Source organism: Melopsittacus undulatus, chromosome 10, assembly GCF_012275295.1.
Source record: "Melopsittacus undulatus isolate bMelUnd1 chromosome 10, bMelUnd1.mat.Z, whole genome shotgun sequence".
NCBI classification, from domain to species: Eukaryota; Metazoa; Chordata; class Aves; order Psittaciformes; family Psittaculidae; genus Melopsittacus; species Melopsittacus undulatus.
In genome coordinates, this window is record NC_047536.1 from 10,656,636 (window position 1) to 10,683,043 (window position 26,408).

Consider the following 26,408-nt stretch of genomic DNA (forward strand, 5'->3'; position numbering starts at 1 on the left):
GCCTCGCTGCTGAACTCAGAGGGCTGATCAATAGTTGTATTTCTCCCCAGCTTTCACAGGGCTAATGGGAGCCACCGGCTTTGTCATTTCCCTGAAGTGGCCAGGAGGAGCTGGCCATGGGCAGATTGGAACAGGAACCATTTCTCCTTTGCATTTGGAGCCTGGAACTTTTCATATAGAAGCCTGGAGCTTTCCAACCAGGCACCGGGGAGGCAGGAGCTCTGCCGAGGCTGCAGGGGCAGCAGACACCAGTCCCTGGCTGGGGATGTTGGTGCTGGAGTAGCTGTGATTAGATGCAAGCAGACACTTTGGAGCAAAGGTCCCTGGGCTCATTCATGGTGTGCAGGAACTTGTCCCTGTGGTGACACGTGTCACCCTCATGGCAGTCAGCAGTGGCTGTGTTGGTGTGTGCAATGCAGGAGGAGATGCTCAACACCGTGGCTCTACCTGTGCCACTGCAGGTGACCGGGAGGACACATCCACTGTGCATGGGTATGGGAAGAAATCGCATGGTGCCAGAGGACATGGGCCCATCCTGCCCGATGGCAGTGCTGCAGATGGTGCCACTGCGGGGATTTTTCCCATGCTGGCAGCAGAGGAGGGGGACTCAAGACAGGCATAATAATCCCCATATGAAGTATAAGAAAAGAAGCTATTTAAGTATTACCTCCTCCGCATGGTGAGCCTGCAGCCAGGCCCTTATCAGAAGAGAGAAGGCAGATAATCAACCATTCCTGTTAGGCAGATAAGATTATAAACCTCACATGGCACCAGACCTTGTGGGAAAAGGTGCTGGCTCCTGGTGAGAAGGTGATGGAGGGGATGCTGGGGACAGCCAGGATGGAGCCTCCCCATGGTCCTGCCAGCCACCAAACTCGGGGCAGTGAGTGACCCAGCTCAGCAGCAGGGACCCCCGCCAGGAATTTCCAAGGGACAGCAGGAATTCCTGGGTGTTTTCTGCTTCTGTGTGTGCAGCACCTGGAGCTGAACTCCTCCAGAGGAGGAGAGGGGGGAAAAAAGGAGCAAAGGGAAATCAAAGAAATCAGGGCTTTGATGCCTTTCCCTTTGAACCCAGGGGCTGGCAGAGCCAGGCGGTGATGGGTGAGGGACTCTGATGTGATGGTGGGGTGCTGCTGCAGGATGGAGTGTGGACGGGCATCTTTTCATCCTGTCTGTGTTTGGGAAAGCCAAGCCAGGCCCCCATATGCCCTCTGTCCTGTTTTGGAGGGCAGATGATGCCCTTCATGGCCGACTGCAGAAGATCGATGTGTTTTTGAAGGCAAACGAGAGTTTTTTGCCCTGACACAGCGCGGGCGCCTGCTCCGAATGCTAAGCAGCTCATCGGAAGGCAGTCTGAAAGCACAAAGGGCAGCAGGACGCGGGAGCAGCGTGCTCAGCCCCCTCCTATGGCCCCCAGGACAGCATCCTCTCTTCCTGAAAGTCACAATAGAGACTTAAACATGCGGGAAAAATGTCCACAAGGATTCCAGGTCTGGAGGGTCTTGGCAGTGGAATCTCCTCTCAGGAGGTCATTGTTTCATGGTGGCAATGGTGGCATCTGCTGCTCAGGGGGGATCTATTGGAGCATCATTCTTGGGGGGGGGGTTCAGTATGTCTTTATTTTGGAGGCAGTTGCTCCCATTAGGACCTGCTGCGGCTGGTGGAACAGCAAGCAGAGAAATGCAGGGGATCCATCCCAGTGGAGTCTCCAGCTGTAGCCCCCTCTGCCTTGCTTGTGTTTGAGCCTGCACACAGCAGAGCATCTTTGGGACTGATGCTGCAGGAGCCTGAGGGTGGCTGGTGCAGAGCCATAAAGCTGCTTCGCACCAGCCACCCCTAATCTCCTGCAGCATCTTCCCTGGCTGCATCCCCACATGGGGGTGGCACAGCAACATCTCACATGTGCCCAAACTGCCACCCCTTGCCCAAGGGGTCTTGCAGGGCAGAGGGTTGGGACCTGCATGTAGTCAGCCCTGAAAGTGCACTCTCCATAGACTCTCCCACCTTTCCAGCTAATGGAGGTGATTTTCACCTCCTTTCATCTGGAAAACCACTGACAAAAATCATATCACAACTTCCCTGGCAGCAGGAGAGGTGAAGAGATGTGCTTGCCATTCACAGCAGGTGATTTTTTGTGCTGCCTGTCAGAAGAGGGTTGCTCTGGTTCGGGATACAGAGCAGTGCTCAGGCACCCCATCCCACACCCAGCTGGGCACAGGGGTGTGCAGCAAGGGTAGAGGTTACTCACCCTCAATTGCTGCTTCTCCTTCCTCCTCCCTCGTGTCTGCCCTGTGAGAAGTGATGGGCAATGCAAAAATAGCCCAGCATCATCCTTGAACAGCAAACATCCCAGCTGAGGGGAAGGAGGTGGGGGTGGTGCATCCACCATGCCCAAGCACAGCCTCTCCCAGCACCAGAGATGCCTGGAAGCATCCAGCAATAGAAGTGCCTCTGGCCAGCAATGGAAGCATCATCATGGTGGGGCAGCTGCTGCTATGGGCTCCTTAGGAACCATTGTAATCTCATTCCAGGAACAAATCACATTCCCAGCAGCCAAGGGCATGTTAGGTCTTAATAAAAATGGTAATTCCCAGCAGATTGAGTTGGGAACAGGGAAAGCGGTTGTTGCTTCCTCTTGCAAGGCCTTGCTGGTGCCCACGGGCAGGGTGGTGGTGATGGAGGAAGCAGAGGGCTGTGCAGAAGGATGAGGCTCCAGCTGGAAAGAGAGAGCATGGGGAGCTTCCGCAAAACCCCAGCTCCTCACATCGTGCAGGATCTTGCTTCAGCTCCTTGCCTGCCTGCTCCCTGCCCTGCCGCTCACCCCAGCTGCCCAGCCCTGGAAGCCGGAACTGTTTGTTTGCAGTTTCCTAGGAGAGAAATCACGTTAAAAAAATTAATTACACACCTGAAAACAAAATCTGGCTGCTCAAGTGCACATCAGGGATAAATGGTGTGCTCCAAATGAGACAATTTACAGCTTGGGTAAGTAATGAAGGAACCCAGCCAGGCGTAAAAGCGGAGGCAGAGAGTGGCTTTGGGGGGGTGCAAGGCTTTCCACCCCCAGCCCCTCCATCCCTCTGACCCCCTCTTCATTGCTGCTTGCTGAGAAACCCCAATTTGCTCAGCACAACTGGCTCCTTGCAGCCCCAGCCTGGGGAGCTGAGCAGGGATTTTGGTTGAGTTTGAGCCCTTTTAGAGCTCGGAGATGGGAATTGCACTGGAGAATGGGGCAGATGGGGCAGGTGATGGAGCAGAGGGCTGTGCAGTGAACCCCAGGGTGAGAGGGGCCCCGTGGGTCCTGCCACACCCCTGGTATCCCAGCAGGGATGTCCGGCATGGGGAGCACTCTCTGCGCCCTGGTCCCCCTGGCATCCCCCATCCCACGCTGCCCTCTGCAGTCCTGTGCCACGCGGTGTGTGGGAGTGCTGGCAGCGTGCTGCCGGGAACGGGCAGCAATCCAGGCTTGCCGGGGAGAAGAAAATAATTTTTCCCTTATTTTTCCCTTTACAGTGTCCTGCCTGGTCTGTGAGTGCATGGATTTAAAGGGGCTGTGTCCCAGTGTCCTCGCCCCAGGTTGGTGGGGATGGTTGATGTGGATGGATCCGTGCGGTGGAGCTGAGCTCTCCTTTGTGTGTGGGCTGGTGGCTGTGGGTGTTGCCTGGCTTGCTTTTGGATAGGGACCAGACATGGGGACTGCTGCTGCCCTGGGCACCCCTCTGGGCAAAGCTGGAATGTGGGCAGCACCCATGAGAGGCGAGGAGAAGCTTTGCCCCTTCACATTGCCCACAGGGGAGCTTGGAGCCCAGCCACACCCCGGAAGCCATAGGAATCAACCCCCCTCCACTTACAGCCCTCCTTGCCCCCATGTGCTGCCCACCAGCTTCAACAAGGGGCCGGTTCCCCCCAGGCTGCCAACATCTGATAATGCGTGGGACTGGGACCAGCCTCTCTTCTCCCCTCTCTGCTCCACTCCTACCTCTGCTCAGAGCCGCCTCGGAAACCAGCCAGCTAATGATGCGAGCTGCGGAGCAGATGGGGGACCTGACGCTATACTCCCCAGCAGCGGATTAAGCATGCAAATAGATGTATAGCGACGCAGTGCCTCTTGGCCTGTATCCTTTCCACCCCCATCACACGTATGGCATTTCAATTCACAGCATCCCCCGGCCTGGCCTGGAGCCACATGTGAAGGGCAAGGATGGACAGATGGACACGGGGCTGGCGATGGTCCATGCAGCCCTGCCTGCCTGCAGGTTGGCCCCTGCTTTGCAAAAGCTCCTCGATTTCTACCCCCTCTATGTGTCCCTGCAAAATAGCAGTGGCTGCATGGGTGAGCTGCATTCCCTGCATCATCTCCTCTGCCCCTCTTCTAGTGCTCCTTTTGCAGCACTGGTGAGTGTTGCTGCCCTGTGACCCTTTTCTAAGGGAGATGTGCAGAGAGGTGGGAGCAGGGCTGGGGCAGGGACCAGGGTGCTGCAACAGGGATGCCCTGGGCTGCTGGCAGAGCTGCTTGTGCTCTTGGGAACACCAAGAGGAGCGGTTTAGATCCTGCAACACCCGTGACCACTTCTCGGCCACAGAAAGTCTGCAGAATGTGACCTGGCAGAGGCAGGACAGTCTGGCTGAGTCCTGTCCCACCTCCAAAACCTGTTGAGAGCTGGAAGGTGCAATGAGAGTTGGGGCTTCATGTTGTTTGGCCCCACCATGTGCCCAGGGAAGACTGGTGCAGCCCCAGTGGGGATCAGTTCAGCCTGGAGTGTGAGCAGAAAGGATGCCCTGCTTCAGCCCCATAAACCAGCCACTCACAAAAGAGGCAAAGCCTCCCCTTCCCAATGTGGGAATAAAACTGTCTTCACCTGCAGCACCCCTCTTTCAGACCACCTCTGCACCGCAGCGCAGCATGGTGCAACGCCGTTATCTCTAATGCCTGGGAGCGGGAACAGATTAATATTCATCACAAGGGACCGGAGCATATGGAATATGAATAATGCTAATTGTGTCTGTATAGATTTAGCGTAAGAAGCTTCCGTGCATTAAGGAGGGAGGGAATTAGTCCTTCTCTGAACCGTTTCAGACTCATTTGCAGTGAAGGAGCGCCAGCCTGCCTGTGGGTTTTGAGATGGGAATGAGGGTAAAACTTGTGTCCCATGCCTGAGTGCAGGAGAAGCTCAGGGATGCAGAATGTGTGCACGCACCTTCTGCCTCTCAGAAAACAGTGATGGAGCAAACTCAGTCATTGCAGATGCCAAGGAGGAAAAGGGGCTGCCTGCAGATACGTGAGCTCTGCTGCTGTGGGCTGCTATGGCCAGAGACCCCTGAAGCTCCTGGTCCCTGGAGTGAAGATGCAGTTGTGCAGGGCTGGCTGATACATCCTCCTTGCACCCTGGGTGAATGTACCTGTCCTCAGCTGCAGGCAGCTACTGCTCATGGCAGGGAGCTGGGAGGGTGCAGTGCCCTGTGTGCAGGGCGCTGGAATGGCTAATAAGGCCCTGGGGACAAGAAAACTTCATGCCTTAAACATTCATCCCATTTGCCTTCTGGGGATGAGGGTTGGTGCCCTGCTTTAATTGGATCAGCTCATGGCTTTAATAAGAAGAGAAGGCTCATTTACTAGGCTGGGCAGTGGAGGCAGGCAGGAGAGCTGATTGGGCACTATGGGTCCAGGGCTTTGGCAGAGCCTCCAGGATCCAGGCAAGCATATCCCCTCCTTGTGTGACATGGGGGCTATAGGGAACCTGGTAGGTGGCCCTCTCCCTGCAGGGCATGGTGATGAGTTTCCCTCTGTGCCCCAGCACTGCAGCGTTGCGTCCAGGCTGGACATCCCTCTTCTGCTGTGCCGAGATGGTCCCATGGCAGTGGGGACCTCGGGAAGGGCTGGGGTCAAGCCTCTCCTGTGGGCTAGAGCTGGAGAAGGAGGTTTTGCAGCCCCAAGAAGTGGATGAAAACCACCCGGGCTCCATCTGCTCCCTGAGATGCCTCCTGGCATCCCTGTGGCTGCAGGGTGAGGGACGCTCTGTGCCTTTCCCTATGCTCCCCGGGGCCAGCTTCACAATTGTCTCTGGCCTCTTTCTCCGCTCCCATCACTGAGAATGTGGGATTCCTCTTTCCGCACTTTGATCTCTCCAATTTTTAGCTCATTCTGGCTGCCTTATAGGCACTAATCCCTCTGCAGGCATCAGGGAGAATCCACCTACACTCCATGCAGTCTGAAGTCTTATTGTGTAAACAAAATCTCAAACACGAAATCCCTAATCCTCAATGGTTGAAACCTCCGATACCTGTTCCCATGTGTCCTGCCCAACAGAAGCTGGAAGAAAGAGAGAGGGAGGGTCACTGCTATGTTTGCTCCCATCCTCAGCCTCAGCCCAAATTAAACATCCATGCATGCTTTTAACCTTGGGTTTTTCCTTTCTTCCCGGCAGCCCATGGCAGTGAGCCGCCTCCGGCCCCCTCCCTGCTCCATTGCATTTGTTCAGCTTAGGGGATCAAACTGGGTGACATTTGGAGTTGGGATATTTAAAATGCAAATCTCCCTGGATAGATAAGTGGAATTTACTCCCTCTTATGAAAGGAACCTCTGGGGAGAGCAGAGCGCCACTGCCGGCCCGCTCTGCATGCGAAATCCAGCCGGAGGGGGGGAATCACTGCCTCCCCCCCAGCCCAGCACTTCCGGGCAAACACTCCTGCGACAACCATCCTCATCACCGTGAAGGCTTCCGAATTGCCCACAAGCACAGCGCGGAGGTAAGAGCTGCGGGGCCGGCAGGGAAACCTGCGGCGTTTCTGCCAGGGAGGGAGAGATCTCGGTGGCTGCTGGTGTAATCCCAGAATTGCTGTTTTCCTCCTCTGTTGCTGATGGATCATTGTCTCTCTCCCTCCCAGCTCAGAAATTAAAGCTTCGCCACTTTTCTCACTGCAGAGAAGCAAATGGGTGTCTGAGAGGCAGAGATTTACACTTTACATTCCCTTTTGGAAACCGAGTGTGATTTTCCAGCCACTGCAGATGCTGGGCCTGTCCTGGTGAACTGAAATGGGATCTCAGAGGGGGGAAGAAGGAACCTCCCATATCCTCCACTCCTGACCTGCCTGCAGCAAACTGGGTGGGTGCACATCCCAAGGGATCTGGCTGAGAGAAGGCTTCAGTCCTGCCTTGCTCCTCTTCACTCCTGCAGGTGCCCTCCCCCCCCCTTGCCCATCCCTGCCCAGGGTTGCAGGCTCCAGACTGGGCTGATTCACTTCCTGACGTGGCTGCTCTTGAAACCTGCTGAACCCCCCCCCAAAGGGAGCAGAACCAGAACATCTGCAGGGAAAAGCACTGGATTTGCTGCCAACCCTATCCAGGATGTGACAGCAGACACCAGGCTGCAGCTGGTTTAGGGGATGGGGGGACTTTGGGATCTGGGGGATGTGTAAAGTGCAGCAGTACTGGGATGGAGAGAAGCAGCTCCAGGTGGGAAAACCCTGGGAGAGCTGCTGGGGCTGTTCACAGCCTGGGAGCCATGTACAGGCAGCAGCTTCTTCCCTGCCAGCCCCTGATCCCCAGCAACTCACCCAGCAACAATTTAAGCAAAAATGGGAAAATCATAAAGCGACAAAAGTTGAGCAGCTCTTTGAGCTGGTTCCGGGCTCTGCAGCGGCTGGGGGCTTCCTGCAAACCACAACACACCGAGGAATATCTGGAGCTTCATAAACATACTCTGGGAATGGAGGAAAAGGGATTTGAATTTCAACTTTGATGCATAATGTGCTTTCTGGGGAAAAAAAAATAAAAATCAGCCTTCTTGGCAGGGACCAGACAACTTCCCACTAAATCTCCTGGAGGAGCACATTGCCAGTTGCAGAGATAAAACCTCAATGAAACACAATTAGCTTCTACTTGGATTAAACCAAAATTGCCTCTCCCCATCCACCCAGGCACCCTGGCCTGGCGGTGGGATAGGGACTGCTTGGTGCCATCCTCCTGCATCCCCAGCCCCTCTGGGATGGATGGGACAGCAGCTCTGCCTCGGCAGGAGGATCACCCTCTCTTCATGGTTAAGGGGACATGTAATGAACACATAGAAGCTGGAGTGCTGCAGGGCAACCCCTGCCATACCACCAAGGACAGGGGCTCATCACTGCTGGTTTGCTGTGGTTCTCTGTGCTGGGGAGCCTGGTGGGGAGCCTGGGGCAGGGTCACTGTGTCATCCCCAATGGTTCAGCCAGCTTGGGTTTGGGGCACAGCAGTGCTGCCTCCCCTCCCTGCTCAGTCCCAGAGCAGGGGGAATAGGGCTGAGGGGACCTGCTGGTAGCAAAGGCTACTGAGAAATATTTTCCTTTAGGCAGAAACATCTTGAATACTGATTTTTTTAAAAACCTTTATAAGCTGGGATGTTTTCCGGTCTTGGAGTTTCCAGGCTTTAGCATCACTCGTGGTGGGAACCACAGAATAGTCAAGGTTGGAAAGGTTTGTAATGTCTCACCCCTGTTTGCCACTGTCTTCCAGGGTATCACATTGAGCCCAGACATGTGTCAGCCTCGCTTGTGCCCCGGGCGACTTTCAGAGCAGGCTCCTGCCTCCAGGCTGGGTCGTGGTGCCCCAGGGCCAGGCTGTCAGGGGAAGAGTGCAGAGGAGGTGGGAGAAACGCCTGGGAGCCATCCCCAGCCCCACAGCATCCGGCCTGTCGGGGAGTGACTGCCAGAGGGACCAAGGGATGCTGGCAGAGCTCTGAGGGGAAACCGGGCTATTAATTAAGAGCTTAATTACCCAGTAAAGAATGGTGGACTTAGCTGAGCCTTGAAGCAGGCCAAGCAAGTGAAGCGTGCTGCGGGAGGGACTGGGGAGGTGAGCTGAGGGCATGCTTTGCATTCTGTGGTGTATGCAAATACCTGCAAGATTAATACATGGAAAGAACAAAACCCCACAGCCCCCTTGGTACCTCTGTCCTGCATCCTCACCATCATCCTGCTCATGGGTCCTTGCTTGGGGAAAGGGACTCTGGCCCCGCCGCTGTGCTTGTGGGGTTCCGGGGATCTGGCTCTCCTGCAGAACAGGATGGATGCACATCTCAGCTTGGGGAATGAGGATGAATAACTCAAATACAGCCCGGGGATGTGGTGCCAACAGGAGGACACAGGATGGGGACCATTCATCCCTCTGGCAATGTGACATACACCAAGGAGGGGGTGGCCTGTGGGCTGGGCATTTCTGCTGGTGGAGGAGGAAGGGAGGAGAGTTTCTGAGCTGGAAAGAGAGAAGGATTTCTTTGGCTTGGCGCATTTTGCTGCAGAAAGGCTGTTTCAGCTCCGAGGGTAAGGGAAATGAAACAGAAAAATACCTCCCATTAAGCAAAAGGGATGGAGAGCCCTGCATAATAGTGCTGTCTGCAGGGGTTTCTCACTCTGAATTTGCATCCAACTCAGCCTTGTGCCAGCACCCAGAGGAGATGTGCCGCATGCTGCTGTAATAGATGGGGCTGGAGGGGACAAGCTTCTGTCCCCACAGCCGCATCCCTCACCCACCCTATGGGTGGTGGGCAGATCCCAATGGTCTGATGGGAGGTCCCACAGGGAGATTGGGATCCCCATGATGTGGGCTGAGTCATAGGCATACGGAGCTGCTGGAGGGGGTTTGGTCAATGACTATAGCTGGTGCTGGGTGTCTCCTGAGTGCTGGGACACAGGCAGTGCCAGTGCATCCTCTTGCTCTGCCTGCATCTGCATGGCCCCAGGGAGCAGCTCCAGCAGAGATCCTGACCCCGGCAGACACCCTAAGCCTAGGTAGGGTGTTCACTGGGGGATGCTCTTTCCTCCCCCTTTCCTGGGAGTTTTTAATAAACCCAAGTAGAGGAGAAGAGTGTGGTAGGAAGAACAGCATTTGCTCTGGAGCTTTCCTGAGCAATTCATCCTCCGAGAAATTAATTATGAGTGCCAGCATTGAATATAATCGGCATCAGCCCCTGTGTGCCTGGGGTCAGAGGGCATTGCTGCCTCTGCCTCCAGTGGCTCTGGGCTCCTGCCGACAGGGAGATCTATTGCTGTTGTTGGAATGGGAGCTGGGAGCAGGGAGAGCAGATCAGGCTGGAAGTCAAGCTGCACAAACACTACTGGGGCAGCAGCACCTTGCTAGCCCTGCTTGGGGATGGTGGCAGGGATGTGACAGGGCAACCCTGGTGCTGAGGGCAGCTCAGACACCCACAGGGGAGTCCCAGGGTGCCCATTTGGCTGGGAGCAGGACTAGAGCCTAGGAGATGGTGGCCTGTGATCAAGTGCCCCATCCTGCACTGTGGACAGCAATCCCCCACTGGCAGCATCAATGTGTGCACATGTGTCTGTGCGACACACTGGGAAGGTGGATGTTGCAATGTTTGTTTGATGTGGGACACACAGGGGCATCTGTTCCAGCAGAGCTGGCTCTGGCATGTGTCTGACAAATGGTGTTTGGTTTGGTGGTGGAGCATTAATGTAAGTGGTGACGGCTGCAGGCACAGGGATGGGAGCGCCTCAGGCACAGGGACGGGAGTGCCTGTCTGAAGGATGCTCTGGGGGAGAAAGGAAAAGGACAGAAGGATGTTGGACATGGCTCTTGGTGGTGGCCAAATGCTCCTTTGCAGGACCTGCATCTCACTGCCTGGCCAGAGGGACCTGGCTCTGCAGCCAGCCCTGTGCAATGGGCCTTGGGCCACCAGGAGAAAGTGAGTTGCTGGTGGGGAGAGGGTCTGTTTTCTGGGTGTGAGAAGGTGCTGGCTGGTGTGCAGGGTCAGGCTGGTGCTGGGTGGGTGCCCCATGCTGAAGGCACGGCCTGCATGCAGCATGGGCTGCCATCATCCAGGGCTGTGGGGCTTGGGCTGTCTGGGATGATGCTCTCTGGACATGTCTCCGTGTCCAGGTGCAGCCCCAGTTGGGACACTGGGGGACACTGGGCCCTGGGCCAGCAGGCCCTAAGCTAAGGGTGGGCTTTTTGGAGATGGGGGGTGATGGGGGATTCTGGGGACCACTGGAACTGCTGCCATGGAGGGGCAGGAAGTCCCTTGATGTAGGAGCTGTTTCTATCATACTTCTGCCCTTTAGTGGCTTTGTCCCCTCGCCTGTCCCATGGCCACCATCGCACAGTGGCCAGGGTCAGCCTTGACATTCATGGGTGGTGACAGTGATGGGCAAGAAGGACTTGGACCAGCCAGGAGGGCACCTTGGCACCATGTGATGTTGTCTTCATGGTCATCTTCCTCAGGCTGGGAGTACTTCTCCTTGATTTCAAGGTGGTTTGGCATGGAAAGATTTATATCTGGGGGGAGGCAGTGGATATTCCAAAACCTTTTCCAGAGGCTTGGATCCTCCTCTAAAACTGTTGTGTGAGTGACTCCAGAATTAATTTTATCCCAAAAATGAAACCTTGAGTTTTCTAACACAAAGTTTCTCATTTTTTGACTGCTCAGGGCTGTCCGCTGCCTGTCTGCTCTGTGTTAAACACACGGCAGCCTGAAAAAAACCCAACACACTTTTCTCATTCTACTGATGTTTCCCTTTTATCTAAAATAAATAAACCCCTCCTTTGCCTCCAGCCCACAGCAGCCACCGCTCCTCAGCTGCTCTCCGCTGGGAAGGGATACCTGGATGCCCTGCGGCTGCTCCTGTCTCAAATGTGCCTCTCCCCTTCCTTGTGTCTCCTCTCTGCATGTTTTTGGACCCTACCCAGAGCTGCGGCAAGGACGGGAAAGGTGGTTTGGTGAGAGAAGGTCAGCCAGGCACTGCGGTTCCCTGGGGCGGCTGGTGGAGCTGGGTGAGGATGGGATCCTGTATATCAGGACAGTGCGAGCTCCTGTTGTGCCCTGCAGGGACAGGGGGATGGGATGTTCCCTTGCTCTTGGCAGCTGTCCCTGTATGTGCTCCCACTGCTAGCAGGGGGATATTTCCTATCTGAGAAAGCAGATGTTGGGTAGGAGCTTCCTAAGCAGTTTCTGTTCCCTCCCAGAACTGCTGCTTGGAGAGAAAAATAAATTCGCTTTTGTTGTTGGTTTAAGGGAGAACAAAACCAAATGTCACCTGGAGAAGTTCCTGCTGCTGCACCCCCAGGGGCTGGAACTGCTGCCCCAGGATGGGGATTAGCACATCACTGAGAAAGCTACTGTGGTTGATGGTCCCTGGGGGGATCAGACAGATGATCAATGCTGGGATTAGCCTGTACGGTGACTGCAGTGACAGCATCGACCTGGAGCAGCAGCTTCACCCTGCCTGTGCTAGCACTGATCCAACCCATCCCCATGGCCTCCAGACTGGTGCATTCACTGAGCAGTGTCAGGTCTCTGCCAGCCCCATGAGGGGCTTGGGGGCACTGACAGCAGACAGCAACTGCCACAGATGTTCTGCATTTTGGATTTCTCCCCTTTCCAGCCTCATTAGTATTGAAATTAAAAGCAAGTGTTTGTGAATTGGTAGCTGTTCTCCAAGACCCTAATTAGCAAATCTCTTCATCCCCCACGGCTGCAATCTAATAATCAAAAAAAACCCCAACACCCAAACAAGCCCCAAACCTTGTTTGATGGATCAGGAGTGCTACTGGAACAGTCAGGAGCGGCTCTTCCTGCTCACTATGGTAATTAAACACTTCAATTGCAATTATTTTTGCAATTAGATAAGTCTCTAATTGTTATCATAGGTAGCAGGGGTTTGGGTGTGTGTTTGCCAGTTCTTCTTCCCTGAGCTGAAATGAAACGTGGATGCTACAGGCGATGCCAGGGCCTGTGCCTGTCTGGTTGGGTTGGGGAAGAGGAGTCCTCTGCCTGCTTTGCTGCAGCGACTTGTTTCCTGCCTTTTTGCAATGGAAAGTGCTGATGAGGTGATGTCTCTTTCTGCGATGGGGTCCTCTCCCCAGGGAACTCGTAGCAACCTGACCTGAGGTCATATGGGGGGTACTGGGGAGGGGATGTGTCCTGCTACTGCATCGCCTTGCTCCCGGGCATCCCTGTTCGGCGCTGAACCCGGACGCTGTGGTTGCTGCTGGGGCTCGGGGAGGGGAGCGGGACCGCAGCGGCGCTCGGGAGCAACCGTGCCCCAGCCTGGGGTGCTTCGGGGCCCCGCTCCGCCGTGCCCGGGCCGGGCGGGCAGGCTTGTCCCCGGCAGCAAGCAGGGGGAGCTCCGAGCCTGCGCTGCCGCAGCGCCGAGCCCTGAGCGCCGCTCCGGGAGGTGCGGGGGGATCCGGGTCCGGACACTCAGGGAGCGGGGACCGTTCCTGCCTGGCGCCGTGCAGGGAGCCCCTTCCTGCGCCCCCCGGGTCAGCAGCCTCCCTTCCCGGGGCACCCTGCAAACAGGGCTCTGCGTGTCCCCCGCTGCGCTCTGGGGATGCCATGCGGTGCGGAGCGAGCACACTGTGCCTGGGGGTGAGTGGGTCAGGTCCAGGAGGAAAGCTCTTACAGCACAGCAGTGCGTCGTTGTTTGTTCAAGTCCTACCCAGTCCTCGCTGCCGGTTGCCTCCTTCTTCCTAGGAGCTCACGGATTGGGGTTTGTGTGTATATGGGTGTGTGTGGGGGGTGTTCTCACTGGTCCCACAGGGCAAGATGCTGTGTGTGTGTGTGTGTGCGCGCCAGCCATTCCCGGGGCAGCTGCAACCTGTGTCCTGGGAGTTTGTGCTCTGTGTCCAGGCTCTCTCAGCAGAGGGATGGAGGTGGCACAGTGGGGTAGAGGTGGGCAAGATCTTCCCAGGACAAAACATGCCCAAAGAAATCAATTTTCCCATTTTCTCTCTGTGTTAAATAGATTTTTATGGCATTGCTTACTTCTGCACAGGCTCGGTGCAGAAACATCCTGGTTTGGATGTGCTGGGGAAGCTAAAGCCTAGGGACAAACCCTGGCTGCTTAATGTCTCCCAGCAGGCTCCAGGGCCACTCTTCTTGAAGTGGGGCTGGAACAGCGGGTGTAAAGCAGTCACAGAGAGCAGGAATAGCACCAATCATGTCAAAACCTCCCCAGCATGGGGGGCAGTCTTGCCCCAGTATGGATGCTGCAGGACATCCAGTACTCACAGCTACCGACATTCACCACGCTTAGCCCTCCTGCTACATCATCCCCACTTCTGCCAGAACCTCTGTCTGCTCTGAGGGATGGGTCTGTCCCTTGGACAAGGTACCCGGGAAGGCAGTGTCTGTGCTCCCCTTCTCCGTCCTAGGTTGGTGTCTCTGACACCAGGACCTTGATCACAGACCACAGCCCCTTTCCCATTCCTGTGCCCTCTCAGCCTGACCCACTGCCCTTGAGTCTGTGGAGGGCACCCCCAGCCCAGCCCTGCTGCGGATATGTGTTGGCTGCTGACCCAGCTCCTTGGGCACCACTGCCTGCTGGCATGGGGCTTGATACTGGAGGTGTCACGGCCCCAGGGGGGCAGGAGAGAGGGTCTCCTGCAGCTCCTCCAAGAGCTCTTCAAGCACAACCCCTTGGCAGGTGAAGGCTCTTCAGCAGTGTTTGGGGACAGGGCAAATGTTGTTTGCCAGAGCAGGGACCCTGCAAGGGAACAGAGAGGGGGTTCAATAGCTTCGCAGGGTGCAGTTGGGTCCTTCTCCCTGCCCTCTTCTTTCCTGCTCCCCACCATAAGGGATGCTGCATTAAGAACTCTGTGCCTGGGAGGGACTGTGGTGCGATGCTGTGAGGATGTTCTCGGAGCACAGTCGTATGCCAAGTGCTGACATTTGGGCAGTGCTCAGCAGGCTCATGTCACTCCAGGACCCACTGAATGGCATCCCTCTGAGTAACATCACTTTTCCTTGTGGCTTTCTTTGTCATCTGCTTGGGCCACCCAGCTGTGGTGGGGTTTTTTTGCTCTGCAAATAGCTTGACAGAAGTAGATGTCCTGGGGTTGGTGCTGTGCTCCTGGGTGCTCCTTTCCTCATGGCCCTTCTCCCTGCCCCTGTAGATGGGCTGGGGACTTTTTCAGGCTGGTGCCCTGTGCAAGGTGACATTTCCTGTCCCCACCCCTGTGGTGCAGAGAGGAAATCTGTGGTCACACCGGGACCTCAGATCTCCTGCAAACCTCTCCCCTAGACCGCCTTTGCTTTACTCTGCTGATTAGATTAGCAGCCTCTCAGGGGATGGCTGGTATTTTGCCTTTGCCTCGCAGAAACTAAATGTGTTTCGGAACATATGTGCGGCACAGAGAGGGAAAGCATGAAGCAGAAGAGCTGGAATTGGCATCCCCTCCGCCCCTGCTGTTGGGAAATGACAGCAAATAGAGATGACTCTGCCTTGTGTATACGCTGCTGGGGGGGTGAGCACCGTGTCTGCCGCCTGGCAGGTTCTCTATGAGCTGCTGTGCCCTCCAGGCTTGTGGTTTCACACTGCTCCTTCTTGATGCCACCCTGGGGAGCAGCCACTGCACTGCTGAGTGATGCTTGTGCCTTGGTATGTGGCACTGTGGGACTTGCAGCCTAGCAGGGCCTAATGGGGCCATGGAGATCTCGCTGCCCTGCTCCTTGCTCTCTTAAGTCCCTGGTTCTCCTATTGACGGATGATGGCATTTCCAGGGTAATTAATGGGGAGACCCTCTGAGAGGTGCAGGCTGATGCTGTGCCCCAGGGCAGGGGACCCTGTGCTCTCCTGCTGCAGCCCCATCTGCACGTGCAGGCAGGCAGCATCAGCTCTCGCCATCACCGTGACCTTGGATAAGGTCAGAAGTGCTCAGTGTGCAGCAAGGACAAGTGTACCTAGCTTTCAGCACGTGAGTGGCTGTATTTTCCCCCTCCAAGGCACAGTCAATACAGGAGAGCCCAGGTTATCAGCATGCAGCACTGGAGGGAGAGGATATGGAGGTCAGGGTGACCTTGCCTGGCTCTTCCCTGAGAAGAGCTGCACTAAGTGGCTCTCTGGAGCTGAGAGGCATCTCCATGCATAGCAGCCATATCCTCCAGCCCAGCACCACTGGGAGAGAGCAGCAGCATCAGCCCCTCACCATGGGAGCTCTGCCAGCATCCCCGTGAAAGCTGCTGCAATTTATGTGGAGCTGATGTAGGCTTGCATGAAAATGAAGTGTGCTGGAAATCCATGGTCTGAACACAGCTGCTCTGCAGTGTGTTGGGGGACAGGCAGGGTGCAGGTATCTACCAGGGCATCACAGGGTGGCTGTGTAAGCCCACACCTCCACAGCCCTGTGCACCTACCCTGGGCTTGCGGCTGGGCTTGTAGAGCAAATGATGCTGGAATGAGGAGTGAAGATGCACCTCTGATGGTATCACCCTCTGTGTCAAGTACCGTTGCAATGGGATGGCTGGATCAGGGAAAATGCAATGGGTGCCACAGCAGGGAGAGCTGCCTCTTCCCCTTCTTTGCATGCAGTGACCCCGGCCCCATACTCACCCTGCAGCTCTTGCTTCTGCTGTGAGCTGCTCCCTGAGGAAAACTTAGTGTTGTCCTTTCAACCTCATGGGACTTTGGAAGAGGGCAGCCAGGAGTTGAAGGCTGGGAGATGTGGGTCCCAGGGCAGGGGGCTGGCTAAGGATCACGGGAAAACTCTGGCACTGGAAAGGGTTAAATTCCACATGGGGACAGAAAGAAAAGAGAGAAAAAGAAGAGATCAGTTGGTCAGTGCCAGCCTGGTCGAGCCGGGCTTTGCTCTGTGGAGCACCAGCTACTGCCTGCCTCATGTCTGACCCCCTGAGGCCAGCAGGCAGGCCGGGCAGGCACGCTGCAGCTGGGACACTGGTCCTTCCCTGTGGAAACTGCCATCTCTCACTGTGGGCACTGTCCTGCCCCTGAGCACAGTTGATATGTGCAAGAGGGTGATCCAGAGCCACTTGCTCAGCTCTGGTGTTTTCTGCCTGATACCTCCCTGTTTGTGCTGCATGCTCCTTCCTTCAGGCGTTTGATCTCTCTGGACCTTGGGGACTGGTCTCACATCTTGCAGTCCTGCCCAGTGCTCAGCATCCTCCTCAGAGTCCAGGCCCACTGCAGTGAAGCAGGTTCTTGAGGTCCATCAGGTGGTGTGTGTGCAAGAAGTGCTTTCCTTTACTGGTTTTGGGTAAGGTGAATTGCCTTGCATTTTTTAGTGCCTGGTGGGGAGATAGGAGCAGCTGTTTTCTCTTGCACCCCTGCTTGGTTCTCACCCATGGAAATGCCTCCAGCCCCTTAATGGCTGTGGTGCTCCTGTGGCCTTTTGATTTCCAAAGCAGTGATGACTCTCACTCTACTTCTGCTCCTGATGCCCCTGAGACTGGCTGCAGCTCTTCAGTATTCCCACTCCTGATTGCTGATCTTTTCTCTATGCCTCATAACAGGGAAGAACATTGTTATTATGGGCAATGGTTCAAATACTGCTGGTTGTGCTTTCCACTGAATGATCCTGTGTAGCTGCTCTGAGTAGAGCTCTTCTTAACTCTGGCCCTTCTTATCTGGGGGGTTATGAGTTTGTGAAGTGATTAATTTTCATCTTTTGCTGTTAACACGTCCAGAGCAGATGACTGGAAAGACTGTGCAGAAGGAAAGGGGGGAGAGGAACCAGCTTGTTTTGTGCTTGGGATGAAACTGGCTGCCAGGCTTTTGGTGTACAGGTAAATCCTGTGCCCACCTGTCTTCTATGGTATTAGTTGATCTAGATCATCTGCCAACAGGAGATGTTTGTATATATGACTATGGAAAAAAAGGGTTGGAAAGGGCCCCATGTGATCCTTTGTGCATCAGTTCTGTGCAAGTGAGCAGGTTAAGAAGAGAAGTAGATAAATTAAAAGCAGTAACTGATCATTCAGTGCTCAAACAACTCTTAATCTGATTGTGAGCAGAAACCACAGCAGTGGTGCTGGGGACAGGAAGGAGATCTCTGGATTTAGAACAGTCAAAAAACATCCCCATGCTTGGGTCTTCCTCTTTCGCTTCCCTGTGGTCCCTATCCCTCGGGTATCTGCACCTTTGCGGTTCTGGCTGCCGCTCACCATCATCCCTCCAGCCTCCTGCATCTCCTCCCAGCTGGGAGGCTCATTGGGGCTGAGTTGAGCAGTGGGGGAGCTTCACCTGCAGGGTGAGGACAGGCTGGAACCACATGCTGGGTCTCTACCCTGGGGGTTTTGCTCTGCTGGCACCAGGCACTGCATGCTCAGAGCTTGGGGATGGAGGTCCCATGGCTGCTGCTGACCTCAGCATGAGCCTTGAATACAAGTTTTGTAGCAGGATCAGGCCCTGTGGGGAACCAGGGTTCTGGGGAACCAGGCACCTTGTCTAACTGGGAAAGCCTGGAGGAGGTGACCCTGACCTCTACCTGGGGAAGAGGAAACCCATTTTTCTTCCCCTTTTCTTTCTTTCTGTCTCATATTCTCCCATCGTAGCAAGGCAGCTCTTTGAGAAGTCACTGATGTTTCCCTTCTCTTGTCCCTGACGGCTGTGTAGGGAAGTCCCACTGCCCCATTCCCCATTGCAGTTCTCCCTGGCTGGCTGCAGAGCAGCAATGCATGAGAGTGTGAGTGTCTACTTCTGTGTGAGTAGACAGCACAGCTCCTCCTTTGTCTCTGTCTGCAGAAGTATCTCTACCATGCCAGGCACGTGCTCTCCATATGTTTTATATACAACCTGCTACCACATTTACCAAATGCGAAACCTTTCCACCCTTTGTTAGTTTCCCAGAAACTGAAGAGGCAGCTGCAGAAGCTGTGTTATTGTATTTGTTCACACTCATCCATCCCTCTGTGTCTCCTGGGGCAGACTCCCCTATCTAAAGCTGCCTGTCTGCCCTGGGTAAAGTCAAATCTGAGCCCCAGGGGAGGCATGATGCCGGCTGAGCCTTTTGGATGGCTCTGCCCTTTGGTTCACCTCCCTACGTTCTCCTTTCGGTGGCTGGAGACTGTGTTTCTGGGACAAGATCAAGAGCACGTGCTGCAGGAGAGCACAAGCACGGCTCCTTTGTTGGTATATGGGAAACAGGGAGTCAAAGGGCTCCTTATCAATGGATGGAAAGTTTCAGGGCTGCTTGTCAGGCACTCCCTCAGAGTTCGATTAAAGTCTCAGGAGCAGCAGTTTGCACTGTGGCAGATGGCAGGCTCCTCTGTGCTCCTTATGCTCAGATGGGTGAATGCTCCTGAGCAAGGTAGTGTGCGGGTGGCTCAGCCCCATGGGGACATACGTGCCCATGGAGGGCACTGGTGCTACCGCCTGGCACAGAGCTTACCCGCCTTGCGGGTTGTGACCCCTGTGACATGCTTGGGATGATGCTGAGGGAATTTTTGGCTCTAACTTTACATGGGTATTTGTATTTCTTAGATCATTTGCCAACCTAATTTTGGCTGTTTCTGCCCCTTTCCAGAGATGGGAATGGAACTTGCTGTTGGCTGAATATGCTGCTGATGCAAACTGACAGCCGAAATGCTAAGGGTGTGTGGCTCTGCTGGGAAGGGAACCGCTGAGCTGCTCAGCAGGGAGCTGAAGACCCAGATCTTGGCTCCTGCAGGGACTTGCAGCCTATGCCCTATGGCTAACACCCTGTGGGTCCCCTGTGACAGGCGGTCACTTTCCCAAGCTCTGCTGTGTGCCCAGGCTTTGCTGGCTGCCTACCAGCAGAGAGTGGGACCTGTCCAGTTTTTGGGAGCAGATGCAGCTAATGGCTGTGGCCAGTCTGTAGAGCTAATTCTGATGGCAAAACTGTCCTCATTACCCAACAAAGCCAGGGACATTTTGTGTTCCTTGTGAATGGGTGACGATCACAGGAGTAGCCAGCCACATGTGAAGCTGGAGTAGCTGGAGCTGTGCTGCCAGCATGGAGGGATGTGCTGAATGATGATGCTTAGATGAATTTCTGAGTGACTGCAAAGAGCAAGAGCTGCCTGAGCAAGGGTTTTCCTGCTGGGGCATCAGCTTGTTGCTTAAAAGCTCATGGACAATGTGCGGTCCCCACCTCTGCCTTCCTCTCTGCCCTCAAAGCCCTGCATGTGAGAAGGCTCTTACCTCTTGAGGGCTCCATCGGTCAGCAAGATCCCCTTCCCGTTCCTCATCTCCAGTCTCAGGGGTTTACCCTCCTGCCTGCCCTGGCTCTGCCTGCAGTTCCTGCCCCTGGAATGGGCCTTCTGGGAGGGAGGCAGGTCGGAGCTCCTGGGGCCCCCAGTCCTCCAGCAGTGCAGCAAGTGCTGGTAAGCCGCCCGGAAATCCCTGCTGAGTGTCCCATAGAGGATGGGGTTCAGGGCTGAGTTGGCGTAGCCCAGCCAGAGGACAATGGACATGGGTGTGCCTTTCACCCTGCTGTCCCCCCACATCCCCCGGTATGTGAACACTGTAAAATAGGGGAACCAACACACGATGAATGCTCCCATCACCACTGCTAGTGTCACGGTGGCTTTGTGCTCCCTCACCATGGGCGGCATGTGGGTGTTGCTGCTGCAGCACCATGTGTGGTTTATCCTCTTGGCTTGCTCCCTTGCTATCTTGAATATCCGGTAGTAGGTAATGCACATAATGACCAGAGGGATGTAGAAGGTGAGCAACGCATCCACTAGCCCATACACGGGGTTCACCTCCAGCGTGCACTCCCTGTTGCAGTTGGGGACTGTGTTTTGGACTGCTGTGCCATTGGTGTTCCAGCCCAGGTGAATGGGTAGGAAGGAAACCATCAGTGAAACCGTCCAAATAACAGCCAAGCCCACAGCCACCCGGGAGGGAGTGACGAGCTGGCTGTAGCGGAGTGGGGTGGTGACGGCAAAGTAGCGATCCAGGCTGATCATGAAGAGGTTGAGGATGGAAGCCGTGCACAGCATGACATCCAGGCTGGTGTAGATGTTGCACAAGGTGCTGCCGAAGGGCCATTCTTTGGCAAGTTCATAGAAGGCAGAGAACGGCAGCACCAGGAGGCCCAGCAGCAGGTCAGTGATGGCCAAGGAGACAATGATACAGTTCGTCAGGCTGCGGAGCCGGCGGTCCAGGGTGACGGCCAGGCAGACGATGATGTTACCACAGAGAGTAATCACGATGAGGATGGTGAGGCAGGACCCAACCAGCAGCTGCAGGGGGAAGTCCATCCTTTTTTGAGAGCTTGTATGGTTGTAACAAGGATCCATAGTGCAGTTGCATGGATGGAGCAGTCCTGCTCTCACTGGCTCCAAAGCTTCTTGGTGTGAGCCTCTACAAGGCAGTTCTGGAGCCCTTTCCAAAGTGACCTTGGGCCTACAGTGACCTTGTAGAACATTGCAGAGTCACTTCACATGTTCAGTGTTGCTCCTTGTATGCTAGGAGTGACATGACTCAGGGGAAGATGTGGCCCTATGACTTGCTTGTTGGCCCCATCTGTGAGGTCAATGTTGGAGTCAATCCCCCATGGCAGCTGCTGGTGGGTCTCAACTGCTCCCTTTTCCTCTGCTGCCTTCTCCTTTCCTCTGAGCAACCAAGGGGTCTCATGTGCTCTGCATGCTTGGTTGGTGGCAGTGGTCTACAGTGCTCCAGCAGGGACAGAGCTTTGGCACCTCCTGAGGACAACCTGCAAAGAAAGCACCAACATAGAGCTGCAGTGGGTGAAGGTTATTTGAGCTCTCCCTCAACCCCCTCTAGTAATAGGATGCCTGCACCTCCCTTGGATGCAGGGATTCTAGAGGCACCAAGATTCTACGAGCTTATGACAAAAATGAAGACTGGGAGGATGAAGAAAGAGTTTTCCTGAGAAAGCAGTGTGCTTTTATTATGCAATCTAGCAAAGTTAGTCACAACTGTGTAATTCCTGAAGTGTGGCTGTAAGCCTTGCTAAACTTTGCTTTTGCATCTGCACTTTGCAGCAGTCCATGCCTTGTGCTGGTCCCTACCATCAGCAACTGTGCTGGCTCCTGCAGCGCAGAGAGGAAATCCTCACTCTCCTCAGGTCCCTGGAGGTAAAAGAAACCCATTTGTCAGTGGTGCAATGTCCTGGGAAGGAGGTGGCTGGAAAGAGCTCCAACAGCTTCATAGGTCCTGTTCCTTGCAGCTGAAGGGACAAGAGGAATAGTGGCTGGGAGCAGGCTGAGGAAGGAGTCCAACTGCTTGTGCTGGGACCCCCATGGAGCTGCCCGTGCTGCAGCTGTGATCTCCTAGTCAAGGGGATGGGTCCTTCTCATCCTCCCTGCTGTGCTGGTGGGGAAGAGATGTGCTGGTCCCCATGGGTGATGCAGGACCCCCTCCTGAGGCTCCTATAGCCCATGGAGCGGTGGTGAAGCTCTCTGTGGTGGTGCACAGGCTTGTGCAGGAAGGTGGAACTGATTCCCTACAGTGTGCAACAAGGTACAACGGTGGAGCAAACAGAAGAAGGAATAGGTCCAGTCTTGGCAGAGGGCAGGGTGAGATTTTAAAGTGAAACTCACCTTGCAAGAACAAGATAAGGATGTGGAACAGGTGATTTATGTCTTTGATTCAAGGTTAAAGGCATGGGGGCCAAGGGAGAGAGTATACCAGGGAGACTGCATGAGTAAATAACTACCAACTGCCAGGAGCCATGTGGTGGAGAGATGAGGACCTGTGAGATTAAAGATGATACCTGCAACCCTGCTGATTCTAAAGGAACTGAAAGTGAATGACAATTGATGAATTGGCCCATGAGAAGCATTCTGCTGAGCAGAGCAAATTCATTACCAGACAGGGGGTGTCCTCTGAATTTGGGTGCTGGGATAAAGGCTGTTGGGAGAGGGCTGTGATACTTTCAGCTGCAGCAGCAGCATGCGGAGCAGTTCCTCACCTCCTGCTGCAGAGCAGGCTCTTGCCATGGAAAGCTCTTTGTTCGTTGCACAAAAGCAGTGTGGAACAAGCTGAGTGCTGCCTGCCCACTGACGGCAACGCTGAGAACAGGTTGTTCTTGGAGAACGGTATTTCCAAGTGAAAGGGATGTTTTTTCGTTGCTCCCAACATGTGGAAATGGCAGGATAAATTATAGGGGGGAGTAGCACACTTAGAAAATGCTGTGGGTGGATCACAGCCTCCTACGTGGCTGCTTCACCACACATCAACAACCTGCTCCTGCCACCAGCTCTTGCAGCTCACATGGGCTCTCACAGCTCACATGCCAGAGCTCAGCCCGGGCTCTGTTGGTGGCTCCCACCTCTGAATGCATCGGCACACCTGGCACTGCCATGGTGCAGGCAGTGCTATGAGGCAGCCCTATGCCATGCACCTGGCCAGAAAGAGCTTTCTTACTACTTTTTCTAGTTAGCTCAGGGCAAGGAATGGGCACTTCTTCCCCCATTCAGGGCAGGGAGTAAAAAGCATTCCTGAGTGAGATACAGAGCCACTGGGCTGAGCTGTGGAAGGAAGGAGCAGTGATTCCTAAATGAAGGGGACAGAGGTGTCCCCATTCCTGCAGAGGACTGGCTGTCAAGGCACAATGTGGGCTTCAGAGCTTAGCTGCCTGCAAACCCTTGGGACTTTGCTCCTCCATGGGACAGGGCTGGAGCTGCCAGTCCGGATGTGGGATGTTGCAACCCAAGCTGTGGCGGGGGTATGAGACACTTTCCTGTGTCCCTTGGGAAATTATGGAAGCATTCCCCTAAATGATCAGAGCCTCTGGACATGGGTTTGTAGGCTGGAGGGCTGGTGTAGCCAGGGGCTGTGGCTCAGCCCACTGACATCAGAGCACAGTCCCTGCAGCAATGCACTCAGCTTGGGGCTCTTGCTTGGAGCATCAGCCCTCTCGGACTCCACATCTGCCCCTGGTTTTCTGCCCAGGTCACCATGTTTAATACCAGGTCCTGTGCCCTCTGCTCCTGTTGCATTTTGGCAGAGCAAGTTCATTTCCTCCTTGATGAGCTGCTCCTATGAGCAGAGCAGCTGTTTCCCATGGCAGGATTTCTGGCAATAGCCTGAATAAGTGATATCCTTCTAGCCCTGTCTCACCAGGCAGCCTTTACATTTACCTGATTATCCTCATTATCACAGCTTGGACCTGTTCCTGGTTCAGAATCACCCTCCTGGCACTGGGGGACCAGAGCAGGGTGTTGCTTCAGGGTCATCTTCCAGTGCTTTTTCCCACAGCACTGGTGCTCTGATGGATGCTATCTCTGCTGTGAGGACTTGTCAGGTTGCATTTGTTTTGTTGCAGTTATCCTGGGGTTCCCTAAAAGCCAAATATTTTTTCCTATGGTGTTTTCAGCTGCTTAGAGTAGCAATTTTTGTTCTTAGTCCCTAAGCATATGAACTCATGCCAGTCCGTTGTGTTTCTGTTGCTGTTTGGATCCTCTGGTTCTTCTCCTATAGTACTTAGTCCCTTGTCCTGTTCAAAACTTCTCCCAGGTTTCCCACCAAAGCATTTTCTTAGAGAAACTCCCATTTTCTGAGCCAAGATCACCAATAAAAACCATTAAATAAAATTTATCTCTAGGCTGATTTTTAAAGAACTCTGTTAATAACCTTCTTCAGAGCATTAACGATCTTCCCATTTTAATATACTATTGTCTCCCCATTAGCCTCCTTATAACTCTCATAGTAATTCCTGCCTTCTCCTGTCTGAGTAGACATTTTCTGCTCTGTTGCAGCCCATGTTACATTTGATCCACTGTGTTCCCTTTTGAAATGGCAATTATCTCCTCTGGGGAGGGGGCTGTGATTTATCCATGGGATGTTTCTGTTGCATTTTAGCCTTTTATTCCTCCTCCTCATCTTTCAGCATCCTTTCCTCCAGCATTGTTTATTTCAGCCCTTTGTGCGTTTTGTGGATGCAGCACCCGCTCTGGCAGCGCAGGTAATACATGTGCTGCTCTCCATTCATGTGCTTCTAGTTCTGGTTCTATAATAAATAGGGTTGCTTAAAATGTGTTAAAAGCCTAGGTACATCAGCATGGTACATAGGCAGAAAGGAGCACTCGGCAAGTGTCTGAACGTGGCAGCCTGTCTTTGGAAAGCATTTCCTGCTTCCCTAAAGGGCACCAAGAGCAATGGTTGTGGGTTAAGGAGAGGCTCTGCATGAAGCCTGTCCAGGATGGTTCTCTCAGGCAGACCTGAAGTGTTTCTTTGCCTTCTGCTTTAGCTTCTTTCTGAGCAAAGAGCTCGCAGGAGTCACTTAGGAGAGAAGCACGTTCCCTGGCCCTGCAGAGCTCGCAGCAGAGCATCATGGCCCTTACTAAAATTATATCCAAGTGCTTCCTGAGATTAACCATCCGGGCATGCTGCGAGATGTACTTCAGGCAAGGCTGAGATGGGCAGGAGGGTGGGGGTTTCTCCTGGTCTGAAAGAGGATGTTTGGGGTTCGTTGGCGGGGAGCGGGCAGGACCGGGAGCTGCAGGGACCCTGGCAAAGGGCAGACTTGATCCTCTGCCTCACAATGGGACAAGACGGCATTTGCCAGAGTTGGGGCTTGAAGGCAATGTGAGAGGGGACAAACGTGAGAGTGATGTGGTAACTAGCTTGCTCTGCTGTCTGTGGAGGGCTTTGGTGAGGTTGTGGCGTTATTTCTACTTAAGAGCAGCCCTTCTGGAGGGGCTGTGCTCCTCCCCATGCGTCCCATGTAGTGCTTCACCCCACAGCATCCCTCAGCATGCCTCTGTCTCTGTGCTTGAAGGCTTTTGCTCCCTTGTTTCCATATCTTTCTTGCAATTGCTCATCTGCCCTCCACTCCCTGGGGCAGGGCTGTTGGATGTGCTGCTCCTGGATGCTCACACATTCAAGGTACCCTGTGCCCTCATTCATGTCTGTAGACAGTTTACCCTGTGATCGTACAGGTACACACAGGCAGTTGCAGTCTCATATTTGCAGACCCCTTTTGCAACCTTTCTGCACCTCTGGGACTGTGGGGGGACAGGGGGGCCCTGCCTGGCTTCATCCCCACTTTTCTCCCTATTCCTTGGTCTCTGCTGGAGCCTGGTGCTCTGCCTGCCCCATCCCAGCCTGAACCCTGGCTGATACACGGCACCAGTTACTGTCTCTGACATGAGCAGAGGGGCTGGGGGAGGCAGGGCACAATTCCCAACATAGCCACCAACCCTCCATTGTTCTCCCAGGAGAAAAAGGGCTCCTCAGGACAGTGGGTCAGAGGGAGTCTGGGGCTCCTGAAAGCAGAAAACCTGAAGGGGTATGTAGAAACCAGCAGAGCAGTCAGCATTTTGGAAGTTTGATCTGCAGAGAGCACTTTATCTTTTCCAGGCACCCTCTGAGTGCCTGGAAAAGATAAGAACTGAAAACAGAGGTGCTGGGCTCATGGATGTGCTTGGAGCTGCACAAGTTCCCAGCAGAAGTCCCAGGGTTCAGCCTCTGCTGAAGCTTATTCTGACCAGGGAATGGTGAGCACTGCACACCCCTGAGGATTATCCACCCCTCTGTGCCTGTGTTACAGCCCAGCTTGGGGGTACCCTGCCCTGGGGATACCCTGTCCCACAGAGCCAGCCTTGCCCATGGACAGGACAACCCCTGCTCCAGCAGATTCCCACCAACTGCCAGGGTGTGCAGGGCTGGATGGAGGGGCTGGGGTGCCCAGAGAAAGGGCTTGGGCAGCTCTGTGTAAGAAGTTGTCTTAGCGGTAAACCTCGTGGGGAGGC

The 26,408-nt window shown here is 54.5% G+C and overlaps 1 protein-coding gene across 1 annotated transcript; it reads right to left on the bottom strand.

Moving 5' to 3' along the window:
- Positions 1 to 19,880: 19,880 nt before the first annotated feature.
- On the bottom strand, positions 19,881 to 21,017 carry HRH2 (histamine receptor H2). The gene has a single exon (XM_005147373.3). The coding sequence runs from the start codon at positions 20,985 to 20,987 to the stop codon at positions 19,881 to 19,883; it is 1,107 nt and encodes a 368-aa protein (XP_005147430.1). The 5' UTR covers positions 20,988 to 21,017.
- Between the last annotated feature and the right edge of the window lie 5,391 nt (positions 21,018 to 26,408).